The 24,998-nt window shown below is 42.7% G+C and overlaps 1 protein-coding gene across 1 annotated transcript in view; it reads right to left on the reverse strand.

Annotated features, from left to right (window-relative positions):
• Nucleotides 1-11,532: 11,532 nt before the first annotated feature.
• Nucleotides 11,533-24,998, reverse strand: part of LOC120958017 (uncharacterized) — a 57,515-nt gene continuing 44,049 nt past the window's right edge. Inside the window, exons 9-10 of the mRNA XM_040380554.2 lie at nucleotides 16,354-16,532; nucleotides 11,533-15,710 (exon numbers count right to left, since the gene is read on the reverse strand). Of these exons, the coding sequence (XP_040236488.2) occupies nucleotides 15,192-15,710; nucleotides 16,354-16,532 (698 nt within the window). The 3' untranslated portion in view covers nucleotides 11,533-15,191. The remainder of the gene's footprint in view (nucleotides 15,711-16,353; nucleotides 16,533-24,998) is intronic.

Genomic DNA, 24,998 nt, shown 5'->3' on the forward strand with positions numbered 1-24,998 from the left:
TCCGGAGCCGATTTCGGATTTGACACCGGAGCCGATCCTAGAGTTGACTCCGGAGCCGACTCCGGATTTGACTCCGGAGCCGATTCCTGCGTCGGCTCCGAAATCGATGCAGCGTCCAGAATCGGCTCTGGAGTCGGAATTATCCTGGGAATCGCAATTTGCCCCGTTAACGGAATCACAATTGACTCCAGAATTAGAACTAGCTCCGGAATGTGAATTAGTTTTTGAATTGAAAAAAGAAGTTTTAGAAGCGAAATCAGGTCGGGGATTCTCATGAGAATGGCTATTTTACAAGTAAATTTTGATTTTATTGCGGTTATCAATACAAAGTATAATTGGACCCAAACGCCTATTTTTATGGCGATGCCGAAGCTGATTCGGTTTAGAAGCCGATTCTAATTAAGGAGCCAATTCCGATTCGAATGCCGATTTCGATTCCAGAACCGATTCCAATTCCGGAGCCGATTCCGATCCTGGAGCCGATGCAGATCCTTTTGATCCGATTTTGATTCTGGAGCCGATTCCGGAACCAATTCGACCAGTCGATTCCGATTCCAGAGCTGATTCCGGAATCGATTCTGGAAACTGATTCCGGACCTACTATCCGGAATCGATTCCAAAAAACTGCGGAGCTAGCCGGAATCGATTCCGACAAAAACTTCATTTTTCCAATCACTCTACTGCACGGCTAAAGAGCTATTGAATAACATAGTTACTAAACTAGTAACCCAAATAGGTAGTGAACTAAAGAGTTAATAGTTAGTGAGCTAAAGAGCTTATCAACTAATGAGCTTATAATCTATCGATTTTGTTTGAGCTAATGAGCTAGTGAGCTTCTGAGCTAAAATTAGCTGTAAAACTATGTTTAGCTGATTAGATCTGAAACAAAATGATTACAGAGATTAGTTATATACAGAGCTTATGCGCTAAAGAATTAATGACGTAATAGATTGTCAGATTGATCTATTTTAATGCTCGTAACAATTATCATTTTTCGCTTTTGAGTGTTTTTCCTTCTTTACTGTTTACTCAAAGCTTAGCATTGATGTTAAGTGCAACGATTGACATCAATATGTCAATCAAAATTTCCTGTAACTATGTTGTTAATATTGTTGAAAGCATCGCAAAAACTAATTAATTATTCATATTTTACATACGTCCTCATTTGCCAACATAAGTACCATCACGGCCGCTGGGAACGCAAGTAATGCGCCGTTCATCGTGGCAACTGAAATTGTGCTGTTGTTTTTTACCACTTGCATAGCTTACTACCATTTAATTGCGCTTTTAAACTGTTTGTTTGATTTTTGTTGCTGTACCCAACCACCGCTACCCTCAGCTGGGCAGCATTTCTAGGCAACTGGTGTAACTAAATTAAAACTATTTCGATGTAGCAGCGCATTCGTGTGCATTACGTGTGGAATGTAAAACTGGATTGCCGAGAATTCGGTTCAGTATGCAAAAAAAAAAAAAATTACAGCAATGAATGCATTAAAACCATTTTTGCTACAAATACACAGCCACACAAACAAGCGAGCGTAATTGAAATGAAATTGTGGGAACAACTTTACACGATTATCATATGATTGGATTTAAACAAGTTGTTGTTTTTTGCCTTACCCTGAGAGCGGGATTGCGTGTTGATAAATGCTCGAGTGTTGTACGGATTATTGTAAGAGAAAGTTTTATTACTAGCTGAAATACTGTTTTATTAGGCAAAAAATAAACCGTATTCAGATTGCTTCGGATGGTGGCAAGGGTTTAAAAAAATGGAACTAAAAATGCAAAAATGTTGTAAAAACTCGTACTACGTACCGGACCCCGCGGACCTTCGTTTGGAAAGCAAATACAGAATCAGTAACGCTAGTTTTATGTTGGTAGCGCTAGATCACAGCTGGCGAGGTGTGGTCACCATCGGAGAGAAGGACACTCGAACGACTAGTGTTTCTGGTGTCTCTGGAGTATTTCCAGTTGCCTGAAATTGACATCCCAGCGCTCGCTGGTCCTGTCGATGTCGATGTGTGCATGCGGTCAGCAACGTATCCGTAGCTACGGGTCCGTGACGTTTGATCGTTTATTGGTTTTTCGGTTCTCTTCCCGCTTGTGCTGTGAACCCCAAATGCAAGCAAAAGCGCGCGTTCAAGATTGAAGATTTGCACTCGTACAGACGGGTAACAGAGGCTCGAGCTCTAGACCGTTCGATGCAATTCACGCATCCAGCACAATGCAATGCCGCAATGCACTCGACTCGTTCGTTCTTTTCGGCGGTTGCGGTTCGCCTCAGAGCATCGTATGCTGCTGCACTAATGAAGAGGATGTGCTGGAGCGAGAAACTTTCGTGCTAACGCGTTCGCGTAACGCGACTAGCACGCGATAGGGGACCCAGCTGGACAAAAGAGAAACAGTTTGCGGCGACAATCAACAACACGCTTCTTACGATCGCAGCTAAAAGCGTCGGTTGGACACATTCGAATCTAATCGTGTGGAACAAAAGGTGGGTTCTGAAGTGCTTGAATTTATTATTATATTTTTAAACTTTTCAACTCTCCAATGGTGTGAGGTGTGTTTGAATTTGTGCTTTGATTTGTTAGTGTATGAGTTTTTTTTTTCAGATTTATTTCCAAATTCGGGATGTACTATTGTACAGCTGGTAATAGAATTCCCTTTGTCTATTGATAGATCTGGTATGATTCGGATTTACAAGCTGCTGGGTCATACCAAACGGTGCAAAAGCCGCCAAAAGATAACGCTACCACCAATTCAGGTTCACCAACCATAGCATTGAGCGCAATATTTCCAACTCGGAACTAAAAAGAGAGACCCATAATACTAGAGCATCGCATGCAGCAATACTAAAGGCATCGCTGGTTTGGTGTCGATGATCGCTGTTCGTTTCAATGCATTTCTGCATCGCTATTTCACGTTCGTTCGTTTGTTAAGGGGAAACTTTCACCATGAATGCACACCTATCGTTCGTGTACATGATTGGAAAAGTTGGTTTAAAAAAGCATTCAGCACCGGTACAGAGATAGCAGCACATACAGCGTTTTTAACTGTATATTGAGGATGGTTTTAGAGTAGCTTTAGTCATGCGTTTGGTTTGTGTTTAAAGTTTGTTGGAAACAGCTCGAGTAGTTCAATTTTTCGTAGAACAAACATGAACTTTTGTTTGTGTATCCTGGCAAAATCCAAATAGCGATCGTTGAAAGGATAAATGTTTTCGTGGAAACCTTCTATTGCATTATTCCTACTGTATAGTGGTACCAATTCCACTGATTACTTGAGATATTGCATCCTGGAATAAATTATAAAGCACCAAAGCATTTATGTATATTTCCGGAATACCTGTTGCACTTGTAATACAATGAACTTGAATGAAGTTTGTAACACTAGTAATACGAGTTGTAAAAGTAATTCTGAGCAATTCGCTTATTACACTTGTGACGTTGATATTTATCTTTGCTTTATCGAATTGAAGGTGGTAGAAGAGCTTAATATTGTAACACTTTCCATCCTCTTAGCGATCTACCTGCAGGTGAAGATCTTCTCATTATCTTGAACTCCCATGAGGCTGGGATATAGTTCAAAGGCTGAAAAAGCTTGTCGCTCGCAAAGGTACAATTAATAATTGCCATTAATAATTTAATAATTAATAATTTTGAAGTCTACTCACTTATTAACAAATTTATAATACTGATCGTCTTGCATAAAAGTATATCCATGAAATGAAGCAGTAAATACATACCCCCTACTGCTCCAATAGCCTGACAGGCTACCAACAAAGATAACAAGCTCGCCCACAAATGAAGTTGCCTTTGCGGCTGGCCTGTCTCCGTTACTTACAAGCAGTAAAGTTATCGCGCAAAAGCACAATACATGATGTATGAAATGGGGCCGCTTTCTTTAGCAAAAACACTCCATTAAACGGTTCTGTCATATTCACCAAGCACAGACACTAAAAAAAGCAAACAAACAACGCCGCTAAGTTGGCCAGAAAACAAGGCAAATAGAATGACAAAATGAATGGGGCTCGGTTGTAAGGATCCGACCCCTTCCCCCCCCCTCCCCCCGTGGGGGTCCTCACGTGCCCAGAGTGGCTCTCCCGGTAAGAAAACGCAACTGCTGGTTAAGAGTGTCAAAAGCGGCAAACAAAGCACGGCGCACAAACACGGGCAACAAAACAATAGCACACTCGTGGGGATGGTTAGGAGGACGAAGTGAAACCAGTGGGAACCATCCAAAGAAAGCATCGAAAAACGCTTGTAAAACTGAATGAAAGAGAAAGGGAGAAAGAGAGGGTGTACAAAAAAGGAAAAAAAAAACAAATAATCCTCTCCCAATTCAAAACTCGTGCGCTCTGCTCGTTAAGGCTCGGTTTCAGTGTGCTGTGTGGGACGCAGGCGGGCAAGCCTCCTTTAAGAACAAAAACTACTACCCACCACAACTACGGTGACACACACACACACCCTCACAACAAGGGCCATCGTCCATAGGCCTTCTCGCAGCGGAAGAGGCGAGAAGACAGCCAAATGACACACGAGTATCCACTAGGACAATCATCGTTGTCGTCCTCGTTATCCTCGCTTGCGGTGGCCAACGATGCCAAGCTCCAGGGACCTCCGAAACACCGGAGCAAAAAAACAAGACAAAGAAAAAAAACCCCTCCCACATACACACACACCCACTCGTAGAAAAGCAAACATTGCGGTGCCTTTTATCGCAAGAACATGCATGTGGCCCATCTTGCCAGCGACGAGGCCTGGTGGGAGCCCCTTTTGGGAGGTTGTGCGAAGGTGTGCTTGGGGCCGGGGTGTAGGTGAATTGTTCGGAGTGGGCAGATAACGGGCAGACCATGAAAACACTTCGTAAGCGGACAAAAGGATGAGCATAACTCCCCCGTGAAGGGCTGCAAAAACATCTAGACAGAGATGGGGAGAGTGAGCGAGCGAGATGGAGAGAGCAAGCGCAGGGTTTGCTTTTTGTCGATGTTGTTAGCGATCGTTTGCAAGTTTGAAGACACAACGGGATGGGGGCTTGGTGGAATAAAAGGTTCATAGAAAAAGATGCATAAATGGGCGATAAAGATTTGCAAAGTATAAAAACAAACATGATTTAACATGATGGCCGTTAAGGGTACCACGGGTGGGCGGACGGGTAAGAATGTTCTATTTTTGTTCTGTAATTTGATTGTTTTGTTTCGGGGCGCATTTCGCTTGGAAAAAGCGATCAAATGATTATGATCGTTATAGGTTCACAAGCAAAGTCTAATTTTTGGGTATTTGTATGTTTCTTAGAAGAAGCTTTTTTTACTTTAATTTGCGTGAGCTTTTTTTTTCTAACAAAATCATAGTATTTGATTCAAGTTGGAGAACCAAATGGAAATTTAGAAAAAAATCTACTACTACCTTCAACGTCGACATGCTGCGAATTTCTGTTCATTCCCCAAAATGCATTGTAACAATCTGTTTCAACCGATTTGCTTTATTGGAGGTAATTTTAGGAGCTTTCCATTCTAATCCATTTTCACTCTTTGCCTTTTCCTTCCTTTCCACCAAGAAATAGAAACAACTTTCGGCAAAGCTGTGGCTGTAATTTTTATCCCACTCATAAGCGCGTCCGCTCGTTCGACCTGCACGGAACCGACGAAGAAACCCGTTGCAAGCGCTAAACTATGAAGCCATCGCGCGCTCGGCTGTCAGAATCGGAGCTAGATTAGGGACCATTTTCCAAATTAGCTGATTCCATTTGGATTATTGCTTCGGAGGGTCGAGGGTTTGCCGAATCGGATTTGTCCGGGTGGGATCACACACCCGAACGCGAAGAAAGAAAAAGCGGTTCGTCACCCGCCGCACAGTCACCCACGGTTTGGGCCAAGTGGCGACGACAGGGCAATGCTGCTGGATGTTTTGCCTCAATTTTACAAAGTGATCGTGGTGGTGCTGGTAGTGGTGCGATTGTTCTAAACGCCGGGCTGCTGTCCGCTTTTCACCACTAAGCAGCACTAATGGAAGCGATGAAGTTTTGCGGGCGGATCAGAAGAGAAATGATGATTCTTTGTCTGTGTGTGGTGGGATACATACGCTTCGTACGTTTCTTGGGAACTACTGTTTGACATTCCGTTGTTGAATCCAGATGTTTCGGTTCATGGTTGTCTGTTATTGGATCTTGATGGTCCAAGCTCGCGAATATTTAACTTACTCTTTCAGTTGAGGTTTTAGTTGAAGCGTTTTATTTTAATTTACATTTAAATCAACATATCAACATTGAATAAATATCTATCGATTGAGACATCAAAGTGCGTGTTTCAAACTGGTGTCACAAAAAAAAGCATGCCTTCCAACAGATTAATCGGATGAACGCTGGTCGGTGCTTGATGATATGATACGTGATTCAATCGCCTCGTTTGTTGTGTATTTATTTGATCCAATTTCGCACTGATTAGATTTAAGGTTTTGTGTTGACCCGTGGAAACCCCCTAAGCAACTGCAAACTGGCAAATTGATGGTGCATGCATGGCACACAGGCAGGAAAATGCAACGCAAACACGATTATCGCACGCTGCATTATATGGTAATTGTTTTTCCAACAAATAGAATGCGAAAAAAAAGACACTTCTGCCACTCTTTTCATGTACTTTCACACGCATGCAAACATACGCGGTGGCTAATTTTGGTGCACTATCGATGAAAATCCGAATCAAAGTGGGACCATTACTACCATTCGAGGGAGGAGCACCAGTGTGTTGCGGCACCGGATGTGGAATTCATAATTAATGTGTTTGTAATCAAATCCATCAAAAATAGCAAAACTCATTGCAGACGTTGCAGGGAAGGGAGGCAGGATGCAGCAACCGGTGCAGGATGCAAATGAATAAACAAGCGCGTGCACTCCGCGTGTTGACACACTCAACCGGGCAACAATGGCAGGGGAAGTGCGTGGTGTGCGTCTGGCGGTTAGTGCTGGATTTGTGTGATTTGTGCCGTTTGTGCGAGTAAGATCGCACAATAACAACAATGGAGTGTGGAGAGTACGGGTACGGGCAAAGCACTGCAAAAACACAAAACAACGCGCTGGCTCGTTTTGCAATAATTGATCATTTGCAATAGTTATCACATAATTACACAATAAATCCATTAGAGGGGGGAAAGAAGGTGTGAGGTTGGGTACAGAGCGCCGGTTTGTTTGCTTTTCATTGCCGCAAAATCAATTGGTTGCGCGTTTCAGGTATTGGCAGTATCATTAGCAAAACCCGCGCGGACAGGAACTGCTCCGGCTCCTCCGTGGTCGTGTTACTATTATCTATTCCTAAACTGCACTCGAACGGGCGGGCCCCTACGGTGACTATCTTTGTCATAATTAATGCAAGACGATCGAGCCGCATGCATTATTGAGCGCTGCACCGGGTGAGGTGTGTATGTGTCTGTGAATAGAAGAGCATGGTTCGGCAGGTTTGCAGTGGTAAAGGATCGTCCCATTGTCAGTCGATTCAAAATTCATGCCAATCGGGTTGGGTGAAGCACTGAATTGATACGGGTGTTTGGTGAGGTGTAAGGTGTAGTGACAATGAAGTTTGGAGCGAATTGGAGTACGAAAGAGTGTGAGGAGAGTGGTATAATGTTGGTGGGTAAAAAGTATATCAAACTGCTGGTTTCACTGCTTACACTGTGGGTGACATTCTGGAGCAAGGCAAGATCTGAATACATATCATTGCGTTATGTTGACGACTTTCTGTGAGGTTGTACAGAACTTCTTCTTCTGTATGTCTTTAGATTTGGTCCCTCATATGCTTAATGTGTTGGTTGAAAATAGTCAGAGACTTGACTATCTGTTGTTTAGAGGAGGCTTTGCAGCCTATTCCTCTTTTTTCTTTTCTTGTGCTGGGATGCCATCTTGTCGATATCATAGACTTGAGAGATTACGGTTTGTATTTTTGTTATAAATATTGTTTTGGTTCGATTTCATTCTTAGTTATTCATCCCTCAGAGCGTTTCTACATACACCGAGACTGCAGCTGAGAGATGGCTGTGAGAGAATTGACAACCGGTTTCTCACGCTGGTGTGTGTAGAAGCTCTGAAAAGCGCCGAGATGAGACTTTTAAAATGATGTTAAAAAAATCCATTTTAAACGTTAAAATGAAGTCAAAAAAGTTTCTTTTACTTTTTAATAATATATCTACGATTATTAGACGGCAAAAATGCAAACTATAATTGATCGATCGCTATAAACTGCCAATTCAATTTTTTCTCAGCTCCATCGTTCTTTGCATGCCGAGGAGAATTCTCTCACCGAAAATGCTGTCAGTCGCTGTCAAAGCATGCTGTCAGTTATTTTCTCAGCTGCATTCTCGGTGTATGTAGAAACGCTCTCACATAAATTTCCTTTTATCTAGTTGTAATATGCCCTTTATATTGTGTTTTGTTGTTTTTCTTATCTAATCCATGTTATAGTCTTATACTTATGTCTTTTGGTACATGTTGTTTGATTTTCTTATGATCGTTGTTTTGTTTCTACTATTTTTGTGCGAAATATAAATAGTTTGTTTAGTGTTATTTCCGGATGTTTTATTGTTGTTTTGTTATAGTTTTTATTTTGTGTGTTTTTGGTTTTTGTAATGTTGATTTTTTGTGGATGAGCCCTTGGTTCTTATGCCAACTGTTGGTTTCCGAAAAGTATGGTAAAATAAATCCATTCGTCATATTGTACATGTTGTTTTAGAATATTTCAAGTTCTTATATGTGATGATTAAACAACAACAAAAAAGGCATTTCCAGGTCTTCTGTCAGATAAGTTGACAACCATTTTACCGGTAATTAGTTTTTGAACATATTTTTCCAATATTGGGACCCTTTCCGTTTTTAGTACGTAGCCTGAAATTTCAGCCTGTCAGCTGTTTGCATTGTATAGCAGTTTTCGAGCAGCTATCAAAGTGGGTATAATATATAAGCGGGCTTCTCCTAAGGTGTATGGATTTCGAAGGCTGATTTTTTTCGCTTCTGTTTCTGAATAAAGATTTTAAGAGTGTTTTGTGTATTCGTCAAGCCTCCAGAAAGCTTGTTTGAGCAAAAGTTTTCACCCGTCCTGTCAAAAAGTGATGTTCAAATTTGGTTTTAAAAACATGATATGAGACCACCTGGACTATATAAACTTTGATTCTAGATTCCATCACCTGATCTCTTTAATGCACCTTGGGATAAATATAACCACACCACCTTGTTTTGGCATTTTTCGAGCAGCTACTCGAATCTAATTCTAGCTTTGAGGCTAGAAAAATCTAGACTGAAAATTGCAGGCTAGTTTTGTATGCGGTGTTGTATGTGTTTACATTATTTCAGCCTCCAACTGTCAAACTCCATATAAAAAAACTGACTAGAATCGTGAAGGGCCCCATTATGTCCTATAACGTATAGCGCAGGTTTGATGGTTTTACGATTGACGAAATGAATTATTTTTGAAGAAGGAATTCAGGAAGATATTTCAAGAATTTTGAAGATTTTGGTAAGATGAGTATAATCTAAACTCTCTCTATGAGCTAGACTTCGCAGAGACATTAAGAAATGAGAGATATCTGTCTTAAAGAAATGCCACTAATTGTGTTACTATTAAGTATCCAAGATGTTCAAACATGATATCATTTGACAGCAAGAAATTAAAAAAAGTCCAATGAATATCGCTTACGGAATGAATATGATGAGAAATAATTCACATCTAAATTGATTGTTTTCAATGCGCAGCATTAGGTTAGTTACTTGAGTTATTGGAGCCTAACAAAGAGCAACTTTGAGCGGTTAGAGTCAATAAAAATATTGCAATTTCAGAGTTTCCGTTTCAGAACCCTTCGATATTTGATTAAATATCATGTTTGAAAAGTTTCAACGCCTTAGAATTGCTGCATCGTTCTGAAATGTGTTATCAAGCATCGTAAGAAAAATGTGTGCATTAAGGAAATTGCTAAATGCACTCAAAGTCATCAAACACCACGTTAGCTGCTTAACCAACAGGCAACATTCTGACACCGATCTCCGAGCATCGCCGTATCATCCGTAGCAGAAAACAGCATCACATCATCCGGCCACCAACTTGATTGCCAGCACTCCAACCACCGATTTGTTGTAACGCGTGCGCTAATTGCTGGGTCATGCGGCTGAGCCAACCCCACCGTCAAAGTTCAATATGCCGCTAAAGTATGCACAGAATGCATGTCATCAGCAGTGCTCGCAGAGGGAACTGGAATCCTGTGTGCGGTGGGGTTGAGAGGCCCACACGGGTGGAGCAAAAAAAAAAAAACCTCGATTCCACCAAACCAACTTTCCAAATCCCAGCAGAATCCGAACCGAAACCCCGATGAGCTGTCAGCGAAAGTGCGAAACTTTCATCAGTGCAATCATCATGCTATGCTCACCGGGGAAGCAGGGGGGATGTAGGCATTCCAGCTTTTCCCTTCCGTTTTGGAAACTCCAACAGCAGCATGATGGTACGCGGCTCAGCTTGCCGCGTTCGTTCGTGCCACCCTTCCCGATGCACGGCAGCGCAGGAATGTGTGGCGTTTTTGTATGAAAATTGACCTATTCAACATCATTGGGGATTCCGCCACGGGGGGAGCCGATTGTGGGTGAAATTTTATCGGAAATGAGATTAATCGCCAGCAATACGAATTGATTGCTGCTAATCTAAATTGATTGCACCGCATGTGCTCTTGCCACGGTGTTTTTGAGGCGCATGTGTGTGTGTGTGTGCTTGAGTGAGTGTGGCCAAAAGCGGATCATTATCGGATGCGCCGCCAGCACACACGCTTTTTTTGTGTGTGGTTGGGGAAAAGTAGCTTGTGCAGGAAGAACTTTGATGTGGTTTTGCCCGCTGTTTTCCGCTGAGCCGTGCCACAACGATTTGAGGATACTCTTTTGCTGAATAGATACTTTTTTGTTAGAAGATGTTTTACGCAAAAAGGGGGGGGGGGGGTTTGCGTTTTCAGTTGCGTGTAGTATTTCGGAATTGGAAGAGAGATTGAGTTGGGTTGAGTTTGTGATAACATTCTGTACATATAATTGTACACAGTTTCATTTAAGCATGCGCTCAGCAAACAAAAATATCTTCATTGCTTACCATCTAAGACGCTTCTAATGAAACAAAAAGAGGGGAAAACTTATTTCCATTCCCTTCACAGTTCATCAGGCACAAGTGCGTTCGTTCGTTTCCTTCCTTCCCGTTCCAGTTTCAGCACTCATTACCCTCCAACACAAACGCGTTCGCTCGCTCCATCCGTCCGCTTTGAGGCCAATTAATTCTGATAGAATTAATTTATTTCCCTTCGTCATGCTCCCGCTCCTTCCACCACTTCCCGGTAATTTTTCGGATACTGCTTCCCTTTCGACCACTTATTCGCCTTTGCTTAGTGTGTTCGGCAGCAGTCGCAAGGTCGGCAAAGGGCCAAGACGTTAGTACCTGTTTACTGCTTCATTCTCTGGCCCGAAGACGACCATTCAGTCGTTCAATCGCAAGGGTTCAAACTGTACGGACAATGTTTGCTTTTCTTTTATCCCTTTGTGCAATGAAGCGAATGGAAGCAAAAACGATGAACAGCGACGAACACACTACAAGCGATGCCTTTCGGTAGGGGGGAAATAAAGCTACAACCAAATTTACCTCGCCCCACCACCGGAAATACACCGGATTATCGACCAGCGGCAGTGTGTGGTAGCGGTAGTAGAGTCCTGCGAGGCTAATTTAGCGAAGAACTCTCCTCGGTGGCATTTATTACGTGGCCACGGGAACAGTTTTATGGATGGTGTAATGGTGGGCTACCAAGAATAATCATCCCTTGCCCCCTGTGCGGTAAGTTCGTGGACTGGTGGACAATCGTTCAAGTGGCGGGAGGAATCCGGCAACGGTACAAGGGAACGAGAATTAAAAGATATTTCGACACAACTCCAGGTCACTGGGGCGTGCGATGAAGTGAAGACATATGCTTTGGCTGTGAAGAAAGGATAACTTGCACATAATTTATGAACTGCTTGATGAATGGGGTGTGATGTACGGAAATCGAGCTCACATTTGCTTCAATTGGTTGCCTACAGAGATCGAGATGAAGGAATTCAACTGCCGTTTTGTTTTTCAATAAGGTTTGGTTTTATTTATTTAATCCAGCTTTGTATAAAATCACACTGTTCTCTTTGCTTGCTTCTTGTGTTTTCCTCTATCCACTTGTCTTGTATGTTTCATCGTGACTGTGGCGCAGATTATTGCAACAACTTACCAGTGTACACAACATGTTAATGCATAAATGACCCTCGTTCGTACGCTCAGAGGGCTGTATTTGGGGCATCGTCTTAAATATATTACTCCAAAATGGGTTAATTTTTCTTTGCTTTTTTGTTACTGTTTCCGTTTTGTTTATTAATTTAATATTCTTATTTAACACTTATCGCTTTGTTCCACTCTATCTCTCTCTCTCGCTTACGTTTATCTTTTTATTCGTGTTTTATTTGTTTTATGTTATTGTTTGGAAATGGCATTCATTACCACCTGTGAACAACACGATAAACATATTGCCAAATAAAGTTTTGTTTCATTTTACAATTATTTCTCCTTTTATAACCGTAAACCATCCTGTGTTGCTACGTTCTCTGTCCTCTGTCTGCCTCTTTATTCTCTCCTTCGCAGTCTTATTTTCCCTCGAACATGTGTGCACTAAATGTGTCTTCACTTTCAGGTGTTCGTTTTTGCCTAACGATGGGCTTCGAATGGGCTTGTATGAACTGTTTGTTTTGTTTTTGTTTTGATTTTCTTTTTGTTTTGTCACAATTTGTTCGGCACTTTGTTTCAAAGTTTAGTTCGTTTAGGATCGGTAGCATACAACTTGAAACGTTTTGTGTGGGTGTGTGTGTGAGAGAGAGAGAGAGAGAGAAGAAAATTTGAGAAGGAGATTTGTTTGCTCGTTTTAGCTAAGCACATTCTTATCAATTGTTTTTGGGGAGAGTTTTCATGAATAGAGAGTTGTTTCTGTTTTTTTTCTTGGGTTAGTTTTTTTTCCATTTATTTTGTATCTGTTTTACAAATGGAATTGTTTTCTTTATTTGAAAACTTTATTTCCTATTGGTTTATTTCGGGTTTTCTTTTTTTGCATACAACACAAATTTAAAACAAATTTAAAATTGTCGTAAAATGTTTCTATCTCATACTCCCCCTCCTGCAGCATTTTCCTCCCAGTCGGAAAATGTGAAGCTGCCCTGCTAGACAGTTTTACATATCGTTATCATACTCTTCAATTATTCATAACCTTTCACGGGTTTCCAACAGTCCCCGACCAAGCTTGAGCCCACCGAATGCAAATGCTTGAGAAGGCGGCGACAGGGGGCGCATTGGAAACAGGTTTCGCAGGTTACAAATTTCGCGACATACCGACCGGAACGGTGTCCTTTTGCCGAGGTTCGAGGCATATGTCGCGATTCGCACCAGGATTTAGCCTAGCCGGGATTGTGGCACCGGATCGATAAAGTGTCTTTCGCGCGAAGGAGAACGGCGTTTTCGTGTATTCGTTTCTCTTCTTCGTAGGGCAGATGTTGCTTATGGTCGTGATAATTGTTTTATAGTTCAGACAATCTGGAAATCACGCGCAGGAGTTGTCTTTGGAGAGTTGTAAAAGTGGAAGTTTGGGACGGTGTATGGTCGATGTGTGTGTGTGTGTGTGTAGTTTGGATGGTAACATAGAGGCAAGGAAAGTTTATGCAATTACGTTTGACTAGTTTTGGCATCGTCGTCGTTTTTGTTTCGCTTTTTAACCTAACACACCTACCATTCGTTTTTGGCACATTGTTTTATTACTAGCTGTTACCTAAATTGACTGTTGTAATTACATTGCGCAAGGGGGGGGGGGGGACACGTTCGTAGTAGGAAGATGTAGAACGAGAGAGCGTAGAGCCTTACCATTTAGCAGGTAAAAGTAGAGTGGCCATCATTAAGGCCCAGTACGTAAGTAAGAACGATTAGAGAGCTTAACGAGCGAGCGATAAAACGTACAATAGCGGAGAGAGAAATTTAACCAATACAAAGCAATCGATAGCAGTATTTATCTACACTCGAAATGGGTTTGTAGCTTCTTTTGTTGTTCGCACCATTTCTCGTTTGAATGGGTTTAATCCTTTTTTAAATTGATGTTTCATCTTACACTTTCAAAGACAGCATCATTTACACACTTTCGGAACAGAAACCTGTAGCTCAACATGTTTGTTTTTTCTTCCTACACCACACACAAGATAGAATGAGATGGTCGTCCTACAGTTAAGCACGAAAACGAACAGTATTTACAACACTTTTGATTTATTTAAAAATTGCGTATTTAATAATCGTGAATGCGCGAAACGCTTCCTAATTGAATCGATGAAATCGCTTCGAGCTTTTTTCTTGGGTGAAAGTTCCTGTACGGTACCGGTTCCTGTGCGAGGAGGACGTACATAAATTGAACAACAGTTATTTTTGTAAACGCTTTTTACATCGAATAGGAGATGGTTTCTCTTGCCGGGTTTAGTTTTACTTTCTTTACTGTTGTTGATGTACACACGAAAAATAAGGTAATATATTATGTACAGCATTGTTTGATAAATGAACTTGTTGCTTACAGAGCTTTTTGAACGTGAGCTTTATATTTTAGTGTAAAACTATCCAACATGCACGAAGTATGATATTAAATTAGGTAGAGATGATGGTCAACAAATTATTCAAAATGATTTAATCCAATACGTTGATGAAGCTAAGCTAAGTAACGGTTCTAATTCTCGCTCAAAGAAACATACTCCCTACATATTGCAAGGTGACGGGGAAAACCTCTGTAGAGCGAAAAAGGAAAATTCTCAAAATGATTTATGTGGCACACTTGCTGAGGAATGCTCCAATCCCCTTCCTTGCCAACCCCTCCTGCCATTGAGCAAGAGCGTCTAAGACGCGCCTGCCCGCTCCGAAACAAGCAACATGAACAACGTGTAATATCCGGTCGAGCGCTAATCAATCACTTCCGGTCATTTTGTTTCTCTCCTGCCCGGGGAGGTCCCCGGGGCGAATTCGAGCGGCTTAAATTCGATTATGCCGTCACCTTGACGGTCCGAGTGCACTGCATTAAGGCTGCAAAACACAGCACAGACATTAAACAGTACACAGCAGCAAACGCTGCGCTTTACGCCCCGAAGCTGGCGACACAGCGTTACAGTGTCGATCGTGCCAGCCAAGATGCCGGGCCAAGAATGAAGCGGCTCCATCCGGCTACCCAGTGCAGTAGCATGCAGAGCAATGATGCAGCGAGCGGGCGGTGGGCGGGCTGCAACCTTACGGTGGATCCGGTCGATCCGAAGATGGGAAAATGAATCTCTTCCGGCTCCATCAGCTCCTCGTCATCGTCCAGCCCGTTGCCCGGCACGGTGTTGATGGTGTTGGGACCGAGCTTGTACCCCGACAGGCCACCGTTAATGTTCGACACGGCATTGCTGGAGGAGGAGGAGGAAGAAGAGGAGGACGAAGAGGTGGCTGACGATGAGAACGAGTTTCCCGCTCCGGAGTGGGTCGTTTGGGTGAACGGTTTGTGCCGCTGGGTGTAGTTGACTTTGAAGACGGCTTCGGCGACACCGGCGGGCGAGGACACGACAAAGTAGAACGTTCGCGGGACCTTCTCGTGCATGTGAACGTAGGTCAGACGTGCCTCCTTGCAGTGTGGCGTCGGCAAATCCTGTGTCGAGAAAGAGTGGTACGTACGTGGGTGTGTGTGTGTTGTTAGAAAGGCACAAATGAGAATATTGCAATCGTTTCGGATGCTTTCGGTTGCAATTTCAACCAGTGCGGGAGTGGGTAGCAGTGGGACCGGATAATGGCAGGGCAATGGAGGGCTGGAGTTTGAATTTTGATAGCGAAGCACCAAAGCACGGCAAAGCATGTGGGAAAATCCGGCAGGGAGAAAAGAAAAAAAAACTAACAAGAGATAAAGGAAAGGAAACCTCAAAATGGAACCATTTTGATATGAGGTTGCGAAAGGTTCACGTTCCACCTTGATGTGGTCACGTGCGTAATCATCAGTTGCAACGAGAGTGGTTTTTGGCTGTTCGTCAAACCCCCAACACTAGACGCTCAGTGCCGAGCGCTTGCCGGGGCAAAATAAATCATGTCCCAGTGCACGAAATGATCGGGTCACTAACATTTTGCTAACGTTGCAATCAGCATGCATTGCAAACATCTTAATGTGCACTCTCATGGTAAATAAGGTACTTTATTTGAAGATGTCTAGAAAAACTAAACAAAAAAAAAGAATAATATTAAATGCATTCTAGGAATTCGTTGGGCTGGATGAAGCTTTGGCTGTGATTTAGGTCTCTTACCGTAAATCCGTAAGCAATAACTTCTCCACCGTACTGGCTACCGGGCGTGTAGATGCGATCACCGTGAAGCCACCGTGCGGCATAAGGAGGTGGACTGGCACAAAACTCTACTGAAAGATGCAGCGGGGATCCTGTCATTGCTGCAGGTGTTGAGTTACGGGCTGTTACTCTTGGAATGCCTGCAAGAATTGGATATAGAGCAAAATTTAGAACAGAGCTGTTGGTGGTGTTCAAAGGAATAGCTGTAAGATATGGATATTCCGATGGTTTAATATCAGTAATTGCAATTAAATGAACCTAATTTAGTTGAATTGTACGTCAGAATTCACGAGATGAAATTCCAATTGTTGGCTTTAGTTCATGCACTTTGTTTGGAGAAGACAATTGATCGGAATTGATTGATGCATTGGGACTTGATTCAGTTAAAATTATCTCTTGCTTAGTCCGATTCAATCTCTCCTCCAGTAAACCACTAAAAAGGCGTTAACTCTAATAGGCATTGGTGCCCATTGTGTTCTACAAAGCGTCGAATGATAATCGAATGTGGTGAATATAGTTCATCTCAATAATATCATATTTTCTAGATTGTCAGAAATACATGTAGAAGATATCTTAAGAGTTTACATTAAACTACGATTCTCGCTAGAGGATATGCTCTCAAAGATCCTGATGTTGGGAAATGTTTGCTTAAAATCTTCAGAATACTAACAATTCCAACTCTCTCGCAACCCAATATAGCTCTAGGCTCCAGCTGCTAAAAACGTTGTTAACCGACAACCTTCCCAAGTCGTTTGCAATTATGAGAATGACATTTGATATCTTTGGCATTTTAAAAATTAGTGTCTAAACTTTCCGCTTCAGCTGAAAGATAAGCCTTCGCTCCAAAAAATCCAAATTATGAACTGATAAACACCGTAGCAAAACCGTCGCATAATATTAAACACCTTGAACGGTGTTGGGGCGTTGGAAAAACTCGCTCACTTCACTCGCTCTTCCCAGTACACTGCTGGAACAATTGCGTCGCATCGCCCGCTACAGCACCCACCATACAACATCTCCATGACGACCGCCTGTGGGTATGGGTGCTCGCCTTTTTTCCATCTGATTTTCAATACCGAAAGCAATGAGGCAGAAATGCAAATGTGTTTTGCCGTCGCTCCCGTTCGTTCCGGTAGAATGTGGGGCGGGACCAGTTTGACAGCGCGCACTCGTCGTGCCCGTGGGCATCATAAATGTCATTACGGTTGATATACATCTCAGCATATCTGCATTTTTATCGCCGGCGTGGGTGGGCGAGAAGGGAGAAGGTGTACATATATTCACATTTACCGTCTCCACCACCGTGGCAGCATCATCATGGCCGGGAGGCATGTTATTTTGCAGCAGATTAGTAGTTCGGGCTGGCAGGGTTTCTTAATCAGTTGGGAGGATGGGACAGCAGCAGCAGCAGCAAAAAAGTGGAAAACTGCTGGATAGGAGTGTGAGACAGACTAATGAAGTAGTCACGAACTGGAATGTGTGAATATGGTCGGCAGGATGGAGAGCACTTTCGTGGTGTTGAGCCTCCTGAGTGCGGTCATTGCACTATAGAGCCACATTGAAGGGTTTTGTGAGCTGTAGTGGTTTGAATGATGAATAGACGGATGAATCACAGTTTGTGTTGGGGAGTTTGAATATTTGAAGAGGAATTCAGTCAACGCTGAAATGAAATATTGCTAGATACAGGAAAGAACTAGAATTGTTAATTTATATTTCTGTGAAAGAATTAGCAGTTTGTTGAGTTTCATGAGCATACTCCTAGAAAACTACATCAAAAAGTATTATTTTCTGTACAATTTGTAATTTGATTTCAACATTCTAGCTATTCGAAAATTCTCGAATGATGTTCACCAGCACTAACAAAACAGGTAGCCAAATTCACCATCTGCGCTATCATTTGTGGCCATCCCCGGAATAAAAAGGCAGCAAAAGAATCAAAACTCAGCCTTCGGTACAATGCCGCCGGGTGCAATCAATATAATCGCCAACATAATCGTTTCATTTCCCAAACCATTATGCGAACCTCAGGCAACGAGCCGGTGTGCTGGGCGCTTTCCACATTTGCTAACCTGAACCGGGCTTTTGCTGGAATTTGTACTTCTCGTCCCCCCCCCCACGCCCCCTTCCCCGGGCAGCAAAAGTATCCTTTTCTGCCCCTGATCTGATCGAATTACACCATATAACGATTCGGTACCGGTAGCGGTCTGGCATTGTGTTATCTGCTGGAATGGTTGTAGCAATTTGTCGGATGAAACTATTAGCAGATTATTATTTTACCAAATCTCGCAAGACATCATGCAAAAAGCCGGAGCGGTTCTGGTGGTGTATGTGTGTGTGTGTGTGTGTGTGGTTGTTTGGAGCTATACATTCCCTGCGTGAGAATACTACCTGGAAGAGGGATTTGATTTCAAATCGGATCAAATGCTTTCTGGATGCGGGAAGGTCTTACCGGAAACAAGGGAAGCTCACAGTGCAGTTTTGAAGTGATTTAAATGTTATAATTGAGTTTTATATCTTTCCATTCAGAGTGCGGCGGGATGCATATATGCATGACAAAGAAGAATGCAACAAATATTGTTCATGGGGGTATTAAATTGCAGCGACCTAGATTGTGGGACTGCATGTAGTGCCATCTTTTTGTGGTGTGTTGTGTAAAGATAATTGAATCTACATTTCAATATTTTAATATCGAGTCTATTGCTGATGTATTAAGTGTTTGAATCCCCCGAACAACAAAGCAGACAACAGTCATGAGAACGCACATAACGCGTCAACAAGAATACAAACGCGCAAAAAAAACACATTGTATCACGTGCCCGACGGGTGTTCGATATTGGAATTCTAATTCTATTTCTTGTCTGCTTCAGTACAATTTGGGAATGGTTGGCGTGGTTCAATTCGGTTTTTTTTCGCTACAAGTCTGCCACCGTTTGAAAGGATCTAGTGACTCAACAACGGGACGGAACGGAGATCAGCGTCAATCTTAATGATTTCAGTATTACAGAGGAGTTGCAGGGATGCCGGAGGAGAAGGTTTACGGTCGCACCGAGATGTGCCTGGTGTTGATAGATTTTTTCCCTTTCGTTTTTTTTTTTATCATACCAAAGCCCAACGACGCCCAAACCCGAGCGAGCGAACGCGTAGTGGCATCTGCTTACTTCTACCACTCCACTACGTCACGTGCGCCGGCACGTTGAAATGAGCAAACGTTTCGTAATGCAATAAAAATCGAATCGAGTTAAGCTTAATTTACTGCTCTGTCATGTTAACTTAATTCCAGCTTCGATTTTATTTTAGACAAGCTTTCGCAGCATTCCGATTTCGATTTCGGCCGGGGTTTTGGGCAGCGTGGGGAGAGCTTTCATCCGAACGAGGGAATGGGGGAACTCGCTTTCTGCGCCTATACATTTAGCATCCGGCTGAATGGAGTTTCTCGGAACTCGTTCTAAAGGCTCTGGCCTCCGGGCATCCCGGGGTGAACCTTCGAGCCGATAATGACATTTATGACGAAAAGATGAAATGATGTTGACAATAACGAACACGTAAACAGGGTTCGGGAGCAAACGGTGGGTAGCGAGTACGGTAAAGTGAGCAGACGGGATGAAGGTGAGATGTCATTCAAGGATACGGCTTGGGTGCGCAACAGTATTTGTAGAAAACAACTTTAAGGTAATGTTTTAAATAGTGTAAAATGAGTTTAAATATCAATTTCAAAATTTTCAACATCTTATAGCGTTCAATAGATGCAATCAAATAAACTCCGAAAATTAAGCTGACTGCAGCTCCAGCCCCTCAATTCTATAAGAAGAAATCATTTCGAGCAGAAAAGCGTCGTCAAATGAAGTCGAAATTTCAATTTGTCCAAAAACCTCCGATTGACAGGGGAAATTAGACGTCAGCACCATTTGCGCTTGATAGCAAGTACGAAATACCTGTTCCTCAAATATCCCATCCCTATTAATGCTCGAGCTGCATCGTACCCAAAATGCCTGCTTACGTACGTGTACGCTGGAAATGTGTTTTTCTCTGCTCGAAAATCAGCTTAAGTAATTTTAATTCAATCATTTCCATGTCGCAGTCCGGGGGGTTTGAGCAACGGGGCCTGAGATGTGTGCATCGCCCGGTTTCGGCAGGGACGTGAAGAATGCTGCAAAGCTGGGATATTGAAGGATTATTTTTTTGTACTTGGTCCTCTACTTGCTGTTATTATTATTATTATTATTTTCCGGTGGCACTGGAAATGCTGCGGGGAAGGCAGTCGAAAGAGAATGTTGCAACGATGATGACGTTCACGGCATAACCGGATCCGTTCCAATTCCATCCGTGTGGTGGGTTGTGAAGGAGAGGAAGGACGAGAGATTTGACTTCCTTAAGCTCATCCGGCGGAACAACCCCTTGCTTTTGCGCGAACAATATTTGCATGCACACGCCCGAGTTCCCGACTCTCGGCGGCTTATGGTGATTATCTTCGATTTCAATTTTCAACTTTTGCCCTTGCCACGGCGATGCTGCAACCCATTCGTTGCCGCTCGAACTGGATCGTGTCCCCGCTTGTCGAACGAATCCATTGTCAATACGCTGATAAACCTCTGCGGTGCCCAAATCGTAGAATCGATGGAAAAGTATGCAGGAAAGATTGAGAAGGTTAATTGAAATCAGGCACAGCAATTTTATCGTGAGCGCATTGCTTTTGCTCTTTCAGTTCAGTTTCCAGGGTTGCCATACGGAGGTTTTTTTTCTCTCTTTCTGATGATTTGATTTTGAGGTGTGTCGGAGAGTGAGCGCAATTGGCGCCGTCCTTCTGATGATGATTTTAAGTCTCGAATTTTTCCATCTCCCACAGTTGGTTCAATATTTCATCCTCCACAGCTAGCAGAAACAGCAGTCGGAGCATCATCATCACAGAGCTGATTTTCCACTTTTTCACTCGTAGGTTCTTCGTCCCACGCTCTGAAACGGGCGCCATATCTTTTGTTCTGATGGTAGTTTTAATCTTGTAAATGGTATGGTAATATTTTAATTATCCTAATAGCTTCGTAACCTCAGGCAGGGCACGCGCAGGGTAAATTGCAGAAAAAGAGAGAGAGAGAGAGAGAGAGAGAGTTTACTATCGTAGGTGGCGATGCCTTTTCTTCGATGAAAGATATCGACTTTCATAAGTTGGGGTGGTGGGTAGTAAAGTAAAGTCGTTGTTTTTTTTGTGGTAAATAGAACGTTGTAAGAAGCTTTTCCAACGTTTTAAGATATTCTTTTAGCAATTAGATATTGTTTTTGCTTTAAAATGGACGTTTTTAGAAAAGGAAAGTGAAATGATGAGTGAAGTGAATAGAATTGAACCGTGATTGATCTTGCAGGTGCTGGCAAGTTTATTCAATGGACTATTGAATCCATTCATCTGAGTGAATTCATTTTGGTCCATATGATGTTCAACGAGTTTGTCTAAAATGCGATATAAATTAAATATGTCAGTTGGAACTTTTTTCTGAAAGTTAAAGTAACAAAACAGGAATAAAAGCTTATGCAAAATAGAAACTGAAGACGCATTTTCCTTCATTATTGCTGATTGAGCATAAATAGCTCCATACACCAAATGTTTGTGTGACAAATTTTCTCCCACATTTCATCCCGCTGCACCGGTGACAAAGAGCACGCACATGCAGGCTACCAGGGAAAGTGCTTTTTTGATGGAGCAGCACCGAGAATCCTTTCCATATTTGGGTCCTAAGTGGTTAAAAATAGAATCCAAAAAAGCTTCAGTCCATTCTTCTACCAATTTGTATTCCAAAACGTTCCGACGGTCCAACACCGGTTCGCTCTTACGGGTACGGGTCGCCACAATTTGCGTGACGGACCAAATGGCTTGTGGAATAGGTAAATTTTCGGTCCATTTTCTGTCATCATTATGATTATTATTATTGCACCGGTAGTGGCAAGCGGGATGGAAAGAGTGAGCTCCTTTATGCCTCCGGACAGTGCATGAAAAATAGGAGCAACTGAAGAACTTTTCCTTCGGTCGCTGTCGGGAGGTTTTACTTCCCGTTTTCTTGTGTTTCCGTGCACTTTCCCCCTCCCCCCACTGGTTTGTCCTTTTCATCCATCGCCATCATAATATGTCAAAAGATGGCTCCCGGGCAGTGACAAAAATGGGAAAGATAGCACACAAGAGAGTTTTTGACCATTTAACTCGGGATCTGGACCTTCGACCATGGCAAACTTGGGACGCAGGACGAGATGGGAAGAAGAAAAGAAGATGAGTTTGGCGTGATGGGGGAAACAAATGGTGCTCCACCGCATACGAAGTACTTGCTAGCGTCCCTTGCCCAGGTTGAGGACGGCGGCAAGGGAGATGGAGGGCTGTGGGGGCTTATTTTATTGCCTTCCTTTTGTCGCAGCAAATCGGAATAAATTTGACATCAAGTGAAGCGCTGGCTAATGTCAGAAGAAGGCCTAAGGGTGGGGAGGGAACGGGGACGGGACATGCCGCCGTTTGCTGGATGAAAAATTGGTGGCCCCGCGGCTACAAATTGTTCGGCTTCGGTTTTCCGGGCGCGCCCAATTTGTTCGGTTGATCGATCAGTTTTGGCATTGAGCTTTTGACTGAGAGCCGGGGGGGGTGGTGGGGGGGGGAGGCACATAAAACTTGAAAAACATTGTAGCAAAGAGAGAAACACACACACACAGCAAAGTTGCCTCGAAGTGAAGTTTTTGCGCTTGTGATTAATGTTTGCGGAGTAAAAGTTGCCGCTTTATGGTTGCCAAATAAGTACCGGAGAAAGAAAAGATAGCGTTGCTGTTTTAAGACATTTCAATAAGCGATAAAGCAAGTGGATGAAATAATAAAATAAAACCCCGGCACTGTTAATAGAATGTGTCTCTCGAAGAGTGTGTCCAAAAAGGCAGCAGGAAAAAAAAGGGGTTCGAAGAAATATATGACGCTGTCCGTGCGAAAAGGGGATCAATCATTTCCGAGCGAAAAAGGGTGCACCGGATGCGAACCATTTATATTTTCCACTCATATCTTCAGCGCGTCCAGCGTCCGGTGACCTTCGGCTCCGGGACGGTTTGGTCGGGAAAGTCCATTAAGACACGGTACACCGCCCGTTTTGAGGGGGAAATGATTAGTGTTCTACTTTTTCAATCCCCCTTTTATCAGCTGGCGGGAGCATATCTTCTTGTGTCATTATATTTCTCTGTCTGCCCAGCAAGAAGAACTGCACAAATGGGGAAAGTGTTTTGGGGGGAGAGGGGTGGCAGCGGAGGAAAACAGCGTCATTAGTCAGCGTCAAACAAATTTGGCGAAACGCGTCTTGACGAGAAATTAACGAAGATTGTGAGCAGAAGTGACCAGAAGAAGTGTCCGGCGAGTTTTATTTCATTTCCAAATGGAAATCGTCCTACTTTCTGGCATTGCTCTTCATCTATTCAGCCTTCAGACACGCTCCAATCTTCACTTGGGGTGGTTCTTGACAACTTGACTGGCAGGAAAACCTCGGTGGTAATGCATTTATAATCGTCACGATCGTCCTGTCTGGTTGTAATTGATTCGAAATTATATGGCTAAACGATAAAACATTGTGAAGCCACCATTTGTACAAACTGTGCGGTGCTCTGTGTGCGTGTGTGTAATAGAAGATGACAGTTGTAATGGTATTGACGGTTGTTTGGGGCATCCCGAAGACGGAAGCATAACATTATCGATAGGTACACAATACGGCTAAATAGCGAATGACTTAAAGTGCTGACACTATAATCAGACAAACCTTTAGGCTGGAAATGTTTCCATCGGGTCAGTGACACACTGGACTTGACTACTGGCTAATGATAGCCATCGAGCCATTACTTTGGTTTTGAGGCACTCACTTTCGGTTTGAATATTGTATGCTCTTCTAGAGGTGCAGTGAAACATTGATTTAATGGACTGGTTTGGCGTTCAAGAATTGTGAACTATTTTGACGTTTGATGAAGAGCTTTGTGGGTGGGTTTAGTAGATTTTACGAAATTTACTTAAGAAATCACGCAAATGAAACACTTTATGTGTTTAAATAGTTGCATAAGGACAATTTATATATTCAAATAAATTCAAAAGAGAAGTTTAACGTCATCAATTACTATAATACATTGAAAGGTGAAGCTCACGAACAAATTTTACATCATTATCTGCTACATTCCCCAATAGTCAAACGTTTAAGCCAATAATACAATGTAAGCAACCAACTTTCTACCTATCAAGCAAAAGTAACTCTGCGTTCCGTAGCAGATAGGATACTTCAAACATTTTTTCTTGCAAGTCAATTGCATTTCAAGGTACACCTGGATCTTCCGCCTGGTTGATGGTATGTGCAATGCTGCCTTTCTAAGCCATTTCCAACTAAGTGAAGGGTAGTTGTAGAATAAAAACGTTCGCCTCTCCCTACAACACACTACATAGTTAGTCGCTTTCGGGAAGAAAAATGGCATCCAGGCACGAAGCATACTACATTCATTTTCTGCAAAGGTAGTGGACTTCTTTAGAAAATCATTTCTTTACTTCAGCTGGACAGTGGCTTGCGCTTACCGGCACGAGCTCTTTATGATTGACCACGACCACAGTGCGCACAGCAACCAGA

Source organism: Anopheles coluzzii, chromosome 3, assembly GCF_943734685.1.
Source record: "Anopheles coluzzii chromosome 3, AcolN3, whole genome shotgun sequence".
Taxonomy (NCBI): domain Eukaryota; kingdom Metazoa; phylum Arthropoda; class Insecta; order Diptera; family Culicidae; genus Anopheles; species Anopheles coluzzii.